This window comes from Centropristis striata, chromosome 6, assembly GCF_030273125.1.
Source record: "Centropristis striata isolate RG_2023a ecotype Rhode Island chromosome 6, C.striata_1.0, whole genome shotgun sequence".
Lineage (NCBI taxonomy): Eukaryota > Metazoa > Chordata > Actinopteri > Perciformes > Serranidae > Centropristis > Centropristis striata.
Window position 1 is genome coordinate 22857774 of NC_081522.1, and position 14687 is coordinate 22872460.

General features: G+C 37.9%; 1 protein-coding gene across 2 annotated transcripts in view; it reads right to left on the bottom strand.

The window, feature by feature from the left end:
* The window catches only part of si:dkey-246g23.2 (solute carrier family 66 member 2), an 89161-nt gene that overhangs the window by 27147 nt on the left and 47327 nt on the right, over positions 1-14687 (bottom strand). For both annotated transcript variants that reach the window (XM_059334278.1, XM_059334279.1), the window contains one exon: positions 5532-5748. In XM_059334278.1, the coding sequence (XP_059190261.1) occupies positions 5532-5748 (217 nt within the window). The remainder of the gene's footprint in view (positions 1-5531; positions 5749-14687) is intronic.

The window sequence follows — 14687 nt, forward strand, 5'->3', positions numbered from 1 at the left end:
GACATGTCATATTTGGCTTTGACTGAACATTTGCTCTCACTTTGCAATAAAATATGTGGATATATATCGTATATCGATATTCAGCCTAAATACATCAGGATATGACTTTTGGTCCATATCACCCAGCCCTTCTTGCTACCATGCTTACTAAATGATCTAGCATAATCATTAAGATTTTAATATGGATTGCTTAGGAGAGCGTTTCCTTGACAGTTTCCACGGTCAGCATATGGGTGAAATAATTATAATAGTGCTTTAGATTCTCAATTCATGTATCTGTTTGTGTTCACATCACCCACAAAAAACCATCAGAGTTTGTTTGGATCCACCTTTGCAAGTGGTCTCCGTCTCATTGTTCGGTCTGAATGAGTTTTCAACATCTAAATGAACCAAATTTGCAAGCTCACCAAACAGCTTACTGTAGGAGTTAGAGATGAGACAAGAAATAAATTGGGCTCCCTTTCAGTGACTTCTCTCATTTCTGCAGTCTACATTCCCCCAAATATTCACTCTCTGTCTCTCTAGTATCTTTCCACCATCACTCTGTCCCTATCACCGTTTCCCCGGAGTTGTGGTATGAGTGTGAAAGTGTCAATAGTGACCAGGCAGCATAATTACACACTGCAAAAAAAGAAAAGTTGGGTGAACTCAAAATTTCAAGGCAACAAACTTCAATAAAATTTTAAGTTGGACAATTAAACTAAATATTTTAAGTTTTGTTTTTGAGTTTGCTCAACTCTGAATTCAGATACTTGAACTTGTAATTTTACATTGTAATACCTTTTAATCCTTACTTCTGCTAACTTCTGCAATGTGCTGAATTGGCACGATTGTAACGCTGCTATGAAATGTCAGCTAATGTTGTGACCACAATTTTGAGTTAGCATTGATACGCTAATGGCTACTCTTGTAGCTGTAACAAGCAGCACCGCTAGCATCAGTTAGCCGCTAGCGTCAGTTAGCCGCTAGCGTCAGTTAGCCGCTAGCACCAGTTAGCCGCTAGCATCAGTTAGCCGCTAGCTTTCGCTAATGACCGAATTTCACCAATTTCCCGCATTTCACAACAAAGAAATAAGAGTTATCAGAACTATTGTCCCTTGTTGTGAACCCCAACTTAAAGATATAAGTAACAACAACTCACCAACTTGTTTTTGAGCAGACAACTGGCTTCCTTTGTTGTGCTAACTTACATTATTGCCCTAAATGTCAGTAATTTATATTTCCAAGTTTTACCAATTTAAATCACTGTTTTAGGCCAAAAAATACAAGTTGGCTTTTTTTGCAGTGCACTGAGCCTGATTGAACGTGTGCTTGCATCTCTCTCTAACTGTCCCTCTGCTTTTCCACAACATGCATTTGTGTGAAGATAATCATTGGGGTAAGCGGTCCTTGATGAAATGGATCCATACAGTCACCATCACACCTTAGTAATGGGACTCAGGGGAATCTGCCTGAACAACAAGTAAGTGTTTCACATGGGATAGCATGAGAGGAAGTGCAGGCTACATGCTGCATCATCACATCTGGAAAACAGTTTGTTCAAGCCTCACTGAACTAATGGAAGAATCCTTAAGTACATGTGATGAGGGTCAAAAGATCTAATAGGCCTACATGTTATGCACACAGAGACAGAAGTGCTGACCAGGCTGGTTTTAACCCTGCAGGGTCATTCATCCAATTAAACCTGGGAGATCGATAGCGAGGTTAGAAAATATTCATGTTGAAATTACAGCATTTTCTGAAAAGAGAAGAGTAATTGGATAGTGTAAAGTATAAACCAACAGATTAGCTGTTTTTGGTGGCTCCTATTATATCATCACATTACTGAATATTGCCATAGATCTGAGTTTGGCAACCTAGACTTCCCTAACATGTTCATCAGTCACCTCAGAGGCCTAATGCAGTATTATTGAGTATTTAATCTTTGGTGTGATATTCACTCTGAGTTGAATGTGTGCTCACAGGAAGTGCAGGCCCAGATGTACACCCTGAGGACACTTTATGTGAAATGGGGCACATTACTGAGGAGGAATGTCTTGCCATTTAGACAGTAAATCACTTCTAGTGGAGAATTTTTGAGTGCACGACTGCATTATTTAAAAGATTTAAAATCTAAAGCATACTCAGAGCTTATTTCTCGTGTTTATGGATGTACATGTGATATATGAGGCAAAATATGAACAGGGTTGACGGAATTTTCCTCTGCGTGCTTTAGAATAAAAGCTACTGTGACAGTACTGAGCGACAGTTAATCCAGAGACAACAGAGGGGGATTTGATGAAGAATTGCGGAAATACAGCAAAAGACTTCAGGATGTGGAGAAAACAGTAAATGCCACTTGTCTGTGATGAAAAGGATTGTCTCTCAATGGAAAGACATACACACCACCTTCATGAATCAAGGCCCTTCCCATCTCCTTGTATACTCTTTTGCTAAGTGTACACTATTTATATGGTATCCAGATCCTTTGGAGAATGAAAAAACAAATAATTTAGCCAACTAGGACAGAACAACAATGGATAGAAAACAGAGGGATTAAGCTGGAAATGGAGAAGAGGATAAGTGAGTAATGTATCTGTAAAGAACAGTAAACCTGTTAATGTCACAGTCTAAGCGCCTAGTTTTAGGAGTCAATCACAGCAGCAGGTGTTCCTTAAAACCCAGCTTGTCTATGTAAAAGCACCTTTGGCATGACTTTTCATTCAAAAAATGAAAACATTAAAGCTGAAACAGGTGGTTAATTCATTGATTAGTTAACCCTTTATCAGGCAAATAACTATATTTGGTAACTTCAGGTAATATTTTGAGAAAAAAGTTGCAAATTTACTAGATTAAAGTGGCAAATCTACTAGAAAAAAATTTGCAGATTTAAGAGATTTAAAGTGGCAAATATGCGCGAAAAAAGTTGCAGATTTACGAGAAAAAAGTGGGGAAAAAGCAACTTTTTTCTCCCAGATTCACCACTTTAACCCTTAATAGGACACTATTTAAATACTTGCAAATTCCAAATTTCAACCCTAGAGAATATTGGAGGATATTACATACAGCCAGAATGTGTAAAAAAAAACCATACGAAAATAATATTTTGAGAAAAAAGTTTACGAGATTAAAGTGGCAAATCTACGAGAAAAAAATGCGTAGATTTAGGAGATTTAAAGTGGTGAATCTGGGAGAAAAAAGTTGCTTTTTTCCCACTTTTTTCTCGTAAATCTGCGACTTTTTTCATGCAGATTTGCCACTTTAAATCTCTTAAATATGCGACTTTTTCTCTTGTAGGTTTGGCCACTTTAATCTAGTGAATTTGCAACTTTTTTCTTGAAATATTACCTGAAGTTACCAAATATAGTTCTTTGCCTGATAGAGGGTTAAATGAAAGGAAAAAACTGTATTTTCAATTTAAAATTTAAGTAAATCATAAATGTCATTTTTTCTGGTCTACTCTCCATTCTCCACTACTCTGGTCAAGACTGAAATAAATTAACAACTACTGAATGCATTGCCAAGATATTTGTAGAGAAATACATGGACAGTTCAGGATGACCTAGAAAAATGTGTATTTTGGTTAATGAAGTAATGCCTGAAAAACTAATGTCATCTACATCAGATGCAGCTGTACTGTGTGTTTATGCTAATAATTAAATGTTAGCAGGAGGGATGTATGATATTGGATTTCTTTCCAATATCCGGTATGCCAATATTTTAACTCATTTGGCTGATTACAGATACCAATATTGTTTTCCCGCCTATTATTAAATCGGTAATGTGGATCCTAGTCAGCATACTAACACACTAACTAAAATTAACATGCTGTGATTGCCACATACAGATTTTTGAATCTTTTTTTTAACAATTTAAATTGGTTAAATAAATAAATTGGTGGGCGATATGGCCCTTAAAGAATATCACGATATTTAAGGCTATTTTTACGATAACGATATTCTTGACAATATTAGGAAATACTTAAAAAGATATAGAAAATATGATTTAAAATATGATTTAAAATGTAGCTTGAAGTGCAAATCTCAACAGTTGTCAAATACAAAAACATTTACTCTTGACTCTTGAGTATGAGAAAATAATAAAAAAAAACATTTAGGGGTTCCGGGGGCATATTTTAATGGCATTTTGTAAAGGAGAATAAAGGTTCTTGTATGTTTTATTTAAGGCATCTTATTTTGACAGTCTTCTTGTAAATTATGTGGTGGATTCTCTTAACACACTGTGCTCTTATTTTGAAAGCTGCATGTGTTTAGCAACAGGGAGTAAGTAGCTTTTTGTGATTAAAACTTTAACCACCACATCAAGAAGTAGGAACGTTGCCAATATCATGATATGCATTTTTTTTAACCATAAAAAAAAAAAAATACCGATATTATTGTGAACGATACGACATGGCACACCCCTAGTTGCAGCCCATAAAAAGACATATTTTGTCACTTTGCATTTGTATGTAAAGAGTGAGATTTTGAGTGAAGATATGGAAAACAAAACCACTCCCAACCCAAAGGAGAGTTACTAATTTGACATCACTGCAAAATTCTTATTATAGGAACGTCGTATTCCCCTGGTATGCATGTTAACTTATGTCTGACTTCTATACTTCCTGAATATCTACTGAAAACACATGACAGGGGCTGTGTTGTGAGGAAAAGTAAAACAATTTGTTTGTCTCTACAGGCTATTTTCAGAGATGAATGACCAGCAAGCATGTGGCTACACACACACACACACACACACACACAATGCATGACTCCTGCACTGATGACAGACAAGAGACATAATGAGGATATAATGATGATAATTAGTATGAAGTTCTGTGCCATTAGGGGCGTAATTGATCTCACAGTCCTCTACCTGAGAGGCTAATCAATGTACACATTGACCTTTGCACACAATGACGTAATTTAACAAGAAAAACATTCAAAATGCAAGCTTAGCAATTTGCTTGCTCCCCTCCTTCACCCTCTAGTGCCTCTTTCCATTCAAGGTGACCTTGCATTTCAGGCGAGTACAGCCTAAACCTCAGAAATCACTATAATGCTGTGTAATTATACTATTGAGAACATTATCTTGGTGAGGATATGCTGTCATTTTTAACTGATTTTGGAGGGCAGGTACGTTTTTATTTTACAGTATAGTATCATCATCACCTTTTTATTTTCCCCAGTTAAACATGGGGCCTGAAAGGACACACATGGGTCATCTTTTTTTATTAAGTGAAATCACTGTGTCACTGTTTATCATTGATAATGCATTTAGCCATGTCAATGAAATAGATTTGGTAATCGTTTGAGTCTCTGGGTTTATGCAAACCTTGGCTCACCGTTGTAATGATTATAAATGACCTTATTAGCATATTTTGTGCATGAGAAAATAAATTACTTGCACATTAAGGTTAATGAGACTACTTTCCATGTGGTGTTAGTGAGCACTATTAAAGTTCTGTGGCAGTGTGCCACTGTATGCCACTGTGAGGAAACTGAGTTAGGAGCCTTCTGCAAAGTTCTGCTTGACCTCAAAGTGTGAGCTACCTCATGCCTTTGGTGGAGCGGTTTTGGAAGTTCTGCAGCAGCTGCGGGAGGCCGAGCATGGCTTCAAACATCACGGCCAGGGAGCCCAGCGTCTCCACAAACACGGCAGAGTCCAGCAGCAGCAGGGTGACGACTGCACACAGCACCGTGAAGCCGAAGCAAAAGAGCAGGTAGTCCTCGAAGGCGCTCCACTTCCAGAAGTAGCGAAAGTCCAAGTCTGGAGAGGAGAGACAATAAAGCAGACCAAGAGAGACCATTTAACCTTTTCTCAAAACTATTTTCATCAGTGTTGTTTACAGTGTGGGAAAACTAAATTGAATAGATGTGACAGGTAAAGGAGAGAGGAAGCAGGAAGGAAAGTGAAGATTGAGAAAAAGTGTGGGAGGATTTAAAGAAAAGAAAGCAGACAGAGAAAGAGCCTGGAGAGACGATCGAATAAAGCAGCAGAGTAAGAGTGAGGAAATGTATCTGTGTGTGTGTGAGTGTTTGTAGTGCTGAAGGGTGAGAAGGCTTCTACAGTATGAGCGGATGGAAACAGAAAAGCAAGAGTGACAGGCAGAGATTGGAAGCTGCGAGGGCGATATAATGGGAAAAAAACGCGAGGAGGCAAGAGCGGGAATAAGAGCGTTCCATTAAAGGATGCATGGAAATTCTGCAAAGACAGCACTCCTAAATCAATACTGTGCACATGCATAAGTGAATGGAACAAAGATAAATGAGATTCTCAGATGCTTTTACATTTCTATTACTTTGGAATAACCTGGCCTTTGCTGGGGCCAGGCTATACGTTTAGAAAGTTTATTAACTTTGGCTTAAAAGCTGACACAACTCTATTTATCTTATGTGGCTTTCACTGATAAATAACATGGCGTTCTCTAAAATAAGCTTCTCGTACTTGAATGGAAGAGGTGGCCAGCAGTACTGTATAAATAAAAAAGTATAAATAAAATAGTCACAGTCATCCAGAAAGCTAAAACAACGTCTCTTCTATCAGCTTGTGAAGGACTGAGCTGGTTGGGAGCTGCCAAGAGAAGCTGATGAGGGTAAACATGAGGCCCACACATCTACATCCTCATCACCATCAGACATCTCGTCAGTGGACCATAATGTGAGATGATTGTCAATCTCTCATTGCTTATGTATGACCACGGAGCTGTATAAAACCAGCTGACATCAACTAAAGAGGATTGATGGGTAAGTAAGAGCACATTAGTTAGCGTGGGGACTCAAGTGTGGCGCTGCATATACTGCCAAGCACCTGGCTTCATGTGTGATGTTACCTTTCACACACACAATGAATAGGCTGCAACTTTATGAGCAAAACTGCATGTGTAGTGACCCGATTGCTACTCAAAAAAAGATGCCACTACTATGATGAGATCCCGTTTATAGTAATTTACGCGCACAAATGAAATGTCCACTTTCCGTATTTCCATTAACTCAGTTTATTATAATGTTTCCAAACAAATATACACTAACGGTCAAAAGTTTTAGAACACCCCAATTTTTCCAAGGTGGGAGGCGCAAACAAACAAACAAATAAACAATCAAAGCAAAATGGCTCTTACAGCATGTGTGTGGGTCCTTGAATTGTTACATCTATATGGATAAGAGATTAAAAGTTGGTAGCAAAGACTGATGAGAGAAATCTTCTCAAATGTGGCAGTTTTAGGGCAGCAACAAATCATTTTCAGTGGTGATGAATTCTTAATTGTTATTATTTTTGGCTGCAGTTCTCACAAAGAGTTTTATTTAATTTCTGTGAGGTTTGAATGACGTGTGTTTTATGGTGAGTTAACAAAGCAATTAAGCTAGTCTCAGTTCTGTGAAAGAGAAAAACTTGTTGTACGGTTGTTTTTTTGTTTAATAATGAAAATGTGATGTTTTGTGTGTGTGTGTGTGTGTGTGTGTGTGTGTGTGTGTGTAACATAATAAACAACTGAAATGAATCAATGACAATTTTGGCAACCAACTGGGAGAAAAAAGTGCCGTTATATGTTTTGATCTGTTTGATTTCCTGTTTTGTTGTTGTCAAATTAATACTTTAGCTTTTTTTCTTTTATGGTTCCTCAAGCAGAAATTGGCAATTACAAACATCACTACTTGAAGGCATATTGTGCCATTTGTTAACTGATTAGAAACTGGGCTGTACATCATGTCAATATTCATAATAGAATGACAGAAACATTCTGACTTTCAGGTTCATCAGGTGAGGTCAACGTTCTGAATTCCTGATTTCCTGCCCATGTTCCTACTCAGTCAGTCTCAACATCTCTCTTAACCCTTAATAGGACACTCATTGAAATACTTGCAAATTCCAAATTTCAGCCCTAGGGAATATTGGAGGATATTACATACTGCCAGAATGTGTAAAAAAAACATACGGACCCGGGGGAGGGGGGTAATATTTTGAGAAAAAAAGTTTACGAGATTAAAGTGGCAAATCTACGAGAAAAAATTTTGCAGATTTATGAGATTTAAAGTGGTGAATCTGCCAGAAAAAAAGTTGCTTTTTCCCACTTTTTTCTCGTAAATCTGTGACTTTTTTCGGGCAGATTTGCCACTTTAATCTAGGGTTTGTATTTTTATTCATACTTGGCCCTAATATGCTGTCATAGTCAAGTCCTCCTGGTACAAGTCACTGAAGAATAACTCTGTTTGTACGACTGTTTCTTGCAGATTTTTTTTCTAAATTGTTCATTTACATTGGCGGTCAAGGTCAATAAAGTGAATATTATTATATTATTATCATAATGATTGGTCAGATGTCATGGTGTCACCGTCTATGAAGTAGCCTGATCTTTGCTGATTAGCTGGAATAGTTCCATGTGGTTCTACGACCAAACAGAGAGACATGGGGACCCAGTTTAGATATCCACTAGAAGAAGAAGAAGAGGAAGAAGAAGAAGAAGAAGAAGAAGAAGAAGAAGAAGAAGAAGAAGAAGAAGAAGAAGAAGAAGAAGAAGAAGAAGAAGAAGAAGAAGAAGAAGAAGAAGAAGAAGAAGAAGAAGAAGAAGAAGAAGAAGAAGAAGAAGAAGAACACTTTATTAATCCCACAATTGGGAAATTCAACCTCTGCATTTAACCCTTTATCCTTTTTTACACACAAGTGAACACACCATGCAAGGAGCAGTGGGAAGCACATTACTGCGCCCGGGGAGCTGTGCAGGGGGGTTAGGTGCCTTGCTCAAGGGCACTTCAGTCCTAGAACTGTCAGTAACCGGGATTCGAACCGGCGACTCTCCAGTTACAAGCCCGATTCCTAACCTCTAACCGGACTCAAGTTACCAAATATGGTTCTTCGTAGGGCTGGGCGATATGGCCCTCAAAGAATATCACGATATTTCAGGCTATTTTTGCGATAACGATATTCTTGACGATATTAGGAAATACTTAAAGATATAGAAAATATGATTTTTTTTTAGTCTGTATAAATACATAAAAATCTAACATGTAGTGTGAAGTGAAAATCTCAACAGTTGCCGAATACAAAAAATTTACTCTTGACTCTTGAGTATGAGCAAATAATAAAAATAACCATTTAGGGGTTCTGGGGGCATATTTTAATGAAATTCTGTAAAGGAGAATAAAGGTTCTTGTATGTTTTATTTTAGGCATCTTATTTTGACAGTCTTCTTGTAAATTCTGTGGTGGATTCTCTTAACACACTGTGCTCTTATTTTGAAAGCTGCATGTGTTTAGCGAGAGGGAGTAAGTAGCTTTTTGTGATTAAAACAACTTAAACCACTATATCAAGAAGTAGGAACATTGCCAATATCATGATATGCATTTTTTTTAACCATAAAAAAAAAATACCGATATTATCGTGAACGATACGATATGGCACACCCCTAGTTCTTCGCCCGATAAAGGGTTAAGAGGAGCTTTTGGAGTTTTAAGTGCTTCTCCATCTGAACAGTCTCGTCCATTAATATCAGTATTTCACATACTGTACATGCACGGTCTCACACCATATTCAGTGCACACACACACACACACACACACACACACACACACACACACACACACACACACACACAAAGAGACACCTCCAACACCAGGCTGAGACGTTTCCCATTCCACTCCAGTGAGCTGCATCTGATGTTGCATCCTGGGACAGACAGAGTGAGACATCTTGCAGCGTGTGCAGCGTGGCATGTTTGTGGCAAACAGCAAACGTGATTAATGGCTTTATTACCGAGAGCCACGAAAAGCACATCGCCCACAGCTGACAACACACACACATGAGGAGCAGCACCACAACACACACACACAAACTTCTCAGCTCTCTCACACACACATACTACTCTACAAAAACTGACTCTTGGGGCATGACACACGTCTGTTCCCACAAACTATGATACTAACAGAAGCCAGGACAGAGAAGCTGGCACGTCTCTGTTTTTATTCAGAAGTCCCTCTTCACTTCTCATGCCCCTTTACTTCCAATCAAAGTTACTGCAGACGCTGTCTGCTGGCAGAGAGAGACTGGAGAGTCTCTGGCCTTTATCGGCAACATAAAAGCCCTTTCATTTCCTCTTGAATGAGGCCAAGGTGGTGAAGTATAAACATGCTGACAGCAGCAACAATGAGAGGAGTTGTATTTCAAAACTACTGTCAACTTTTCAGTGTATTAAGCCTCCCGCTGAGCCTCTCCCATTTTCATCTCTCCATTTTTAATTCAACTTCCCCCTTCCTCTCTCCGGCTTATCACCAGCACACACACACACACACACACACACACACACACACACGCACACACACGCACACACGCGCACACCAAAATTGCTCTTCTCCTCTTCTCTTACCAAGCAATCCAATCTATTTTCATGCGGAAAGCAACACACCCACTTTCCCTTCCTTATCTCTCTCTCTCTCTCTCTCTCTCGCTCTCTCTCTCTCTCTGTCTCTGGCTCTCTCTCTCGCTCTCTGTCTCTCCCTGTGTCTCTCTCTCTCTCTCTCTCGCTCTCTCTCTGTCTCTCTCTCTCCCTGTCTCCCTCTCGCTCTCTCTCTCGCTCTCTCTCTTTCGCTCTCTCTCTCTCCCTGTCTCTCTCTCTCTCTCCCTGTCTCTCTCTCTCTCGCTCTCTCTCTCTCCCTGTCTCTCTCTCTCTCTCTCTCATTTCATCTCTCACTTATACAGCCTTGTATGTTTACCTGAATAATCAAATTGACCGGAAGAGTATAATGTAGAGAGAAAGCTATGCATCATTCATGGAGTCATCTCTTTTATTTGTCCTCCTGTATCATACATCATCCTCTGCTTTCTTTCCCTGACCAGCTCACTTCCTCTCACTGCTTTATATTTTGTTTTTTCAGCCACCTCGCTGACTAAAAGTGTCTTCACACACACACACACACACACACACACACACACACACACACACACACACACACACACACCCTCTGTCACCCCAGGACAAGACAGGTGGCCTGGCCTTTTCCAAACAGCGTCCTCCTGTCTTGTGCATGTCGAGGCCAGGGCGCCACTTCAAAGACCCCAGAGACTCCGAGGAGTGCCAGGAGGAAACGAGACGCTCTTTCTTCACACAAACTCTTTGTTTACACAAAGCCTACACAACATCAAACAATTCAATTACTAAAAAACGGGCGAGGGAGCGCCTGCGAGGACGTCAATACCCGTGTGCGAAGTTACTCAGTGAAGGTGTGAAGTTGCTCGGGCAGGATAAGTCAATCAATGTATGTGACGTGTGTGTCTAATCAGGTGGGGTGCAGCATTATCAAGTCTATAGATAGATAGATAGATAGATAGATAGATAGATAGATAGATAGATAGATAGATAGATAGATAGATAGATAGATAGATAGATAGATAGATAGATAGATAGATAGATAGATAGATAGATAGATAGATAGATAGATAGATAGATAGATAGATAGATAGATAGATAGATAGATACACTGTAAAAAAGGTTTGTAGAAATAACAGTAATACACTGTCAAATACATCAGAAATAGGGCATAAAATGAAAAATTGTATATCACTGTATTAGATACTTTTAATTACCGTAAATCAAAGAATAGCACAAAACGTATACTTTTTTTTTCTGTCATAAAATGGAAGTGCTTTCATGCAAAATTTATGGAGGAATACCATGATGTATGAATGAATGACACAATTACCCTAAAAATAACAGGATTATTCAGACTAAATTACAGTTTTTGCTGATATTTACATTTAAATTTAGAATAGAAAACCCACTCACTGTAATTTTTACGGTGAAGTTCTGGCAACCACAGCTGCCGGTATTTTACCCTAAATTAAACAATTATTTTTTACAATGTAGATAGATAGATAGATAGATTACTTTATTCATCCCCGAAGGGAAATTCGGTTGTCACAGCAGTCCGGTATTCAAGTACAATAAAATACAATACAATAAGATACTGAGGTAGCATAAATAAAAACAACAATAGAAAAAAACACAGAAAAGAACAAGGACACTTAAGAAGTTAAAAAAAGAAGATCAGTTGGTAGGTTGGCAAGATGATGGTAATTATAATTATACTGATGATATGATGGCAACAATGCTATAGTGACGAGACGGTATATAATTGTAATAATAGTACAGTATATAGTATATAATATAGATATTAATTTAGATATTAAGAGCTGGGAGAGGCTGATTAGGGATGGAGGGAGGGTGAGTGAGTCAGGAAGAGAGGGAGAGTAGCTTTGTGTCAGTCAAGTCGATGTATGGAGGATAAAGTCGCTGTATTTCCCATCAGGCCGAGCAGAGAAAGCAGAGTACGGGCGGAGCTGAGAGCAGAGAGACAGAGACGAGGATAGACTCTGACAGCTAGAGAGCCTCAGATATGCTGAGTCAGCACTGTCAGTCAGCCAGCCCGACGCTTCAGCTGTGTGCAGCCTGCTCTGTGTGTGTTTTAGGACGTGTGAAAGTTGTGGTTTGACATCTCCTGAGAGATGTCTTTTAGCTGCTCGGCTCAATGCTCTAATCTGTGAAAAGGTGCGGTTTCTTGTAGGACACGCACAATGTAATGGGCTTTTCAGATTATTTTAATGAGTGCAAACTTGGGCTTGGACGATACGCTTTTCTCTTGATTTGATACCATTATGCTATTTGATAAGTGTGATATTTTAATATTCTGATTGGATATTACAATTTCCTGCACATACCATGAGGAAAAAAGTTGAATTATAAGCTTCTAAAGACTGTATATCACAGGCGAATTTTCCAAAAGCAAGTATGTTTTTTTTTAACTTGTATGCAGCATCATACATATATTGCATAGAAAAGCTGTAGTGTATAATAATAATTTATAGTATATAAATGTAGTGCATAAACTATGGGCGTTTGGATTAACGATCAATTAATTGATTAATTTCTGCATGCATACAGGGGCAAAATAATAGACAGATATTCAGTACTATGCAAAAGCCTGTTTTGATAACAGATGCTTTTATTTTGAAAGGACATAAATAAACTTCCTGTCAATCGTAAAACTAAATCAAGTGAGATGAAACTGTTAAGATATTTTTCACAGTAATCTTCATATTTAAGTGTGTTTTGTGTTAAAATAAGTTTTGTATACAATTAAACTTAGTAATTCATGCTAGCAAGGTTAGATACAGTAAGCTAGTTTTGCTGCAACAAATCCCCTGTATTTCTGTGTGTTTTATAATTGTTATTTCAACTTTCAGTTTGCAAACTGTAGCTTTATCCAATTTAATTCTCAGCTCATTGGCTTATTGACATACAGCCACAGAACTGAACGCTCGGCTTCAGTGTTTCAGTTTGGTGTGTACTTATATGCAGCCATAGATAAAATTAAAATAAAAAAAATACACAGATTGATTAAAAATTCCAATCTGATCGACCCAATTCTTAATGACCATTAATCGATCGTTGATTAACTATTCCCATCCCTAGCATATACAGTAGAATGAATAAAAAAATATACTTTTCAAGTGAACTGCTCATCAAGGTAGTTAGAGTGCATACATTGATTTAGTGATGGCAGCTACCACAACATCAAGATTGTCCACCATTTATTGATTTTCTTATTTCACTGTTAAGTTGCATTGATTTTGTTCATTCCCACTTTCCTTGCCCTGCCCTCAACCTGTCTCTCCGTTTATCAGACCGTAAATAAGTATATAATAAGTTAATAAATAGGTATTAGCTCGCTAGTTCACCCCATGGTCCTGATGCTGATCCCGTTCTGGGGTTTTTACTGCCTGAATACCAGCTGATACAGACTCTAAAGGTCTGCGTCCTCGGTAGGGTTGCAATCGGAAAATTTCCATGGGTATAATGGAAATGTATGGGAATTAACTGGAAATTGGGGGTAATTTTAACGGTAGCATATCCAAACATATAAACAATTTTTGGGTCATAAGGAGACATCCATGCAAAACAACATTACATTTCAACAGATTTATTTGTAAGTATAGAATATTATCAAGTTTTAAATATTTAATTGAACAACATAAACATGAATGTAAAGTCAAAGGTGCTAACTTCCTTCCACCTCTCCATCGACTAAAATAAAGTAAGTGTATTTCTTGATTCAAACATTAAAAGAACGATCCTAACTTCATAAAAGAAAAAGAAAAAATCATAGCATTTAAGTGAATTATTTTTTTTACAACACCAGTAAAAACCCTATTAGCTTGTCCACAGATCAGATCAGAAATATCAATACCAGTATCTGTTTTGTTTTTTCACTTCTGCAGCACATGCACAGCAAAAAATCCTCTAATACAGTCTTGATAAGCTTTAACCCTTTATCAGGCAAAGAACTATATTTGGTAACTTTAGGTAATATTTCGGGGAAAAAAGTTGCAAATTTACTAGATTAAAATGATTTAAAGTGGCAAATCTGCGCAAAAAAAGTCACAGATTTATTAGAAAAAAGTGGGAAAAAACAACTTTTTTCTCCCAGATTCACCACTTTAAATCTCATAAATCTATGCATTTTTTCCTCGTAGATTTGCCACTTTAATCTTGTAAACTTTTTTCTCAAAATATTATTTTTGTATGTTTTGTTTTTTTTACACATTCTGGCTGTATGTAATATCCTCCAATATTCTCTAGGGTTGAAATTTGGAATTTGCAAGTATTTCAATGAGTGCCCTATTAAGGGTTAAAGTGGTGAATCTGGGAGCAAAAAAGT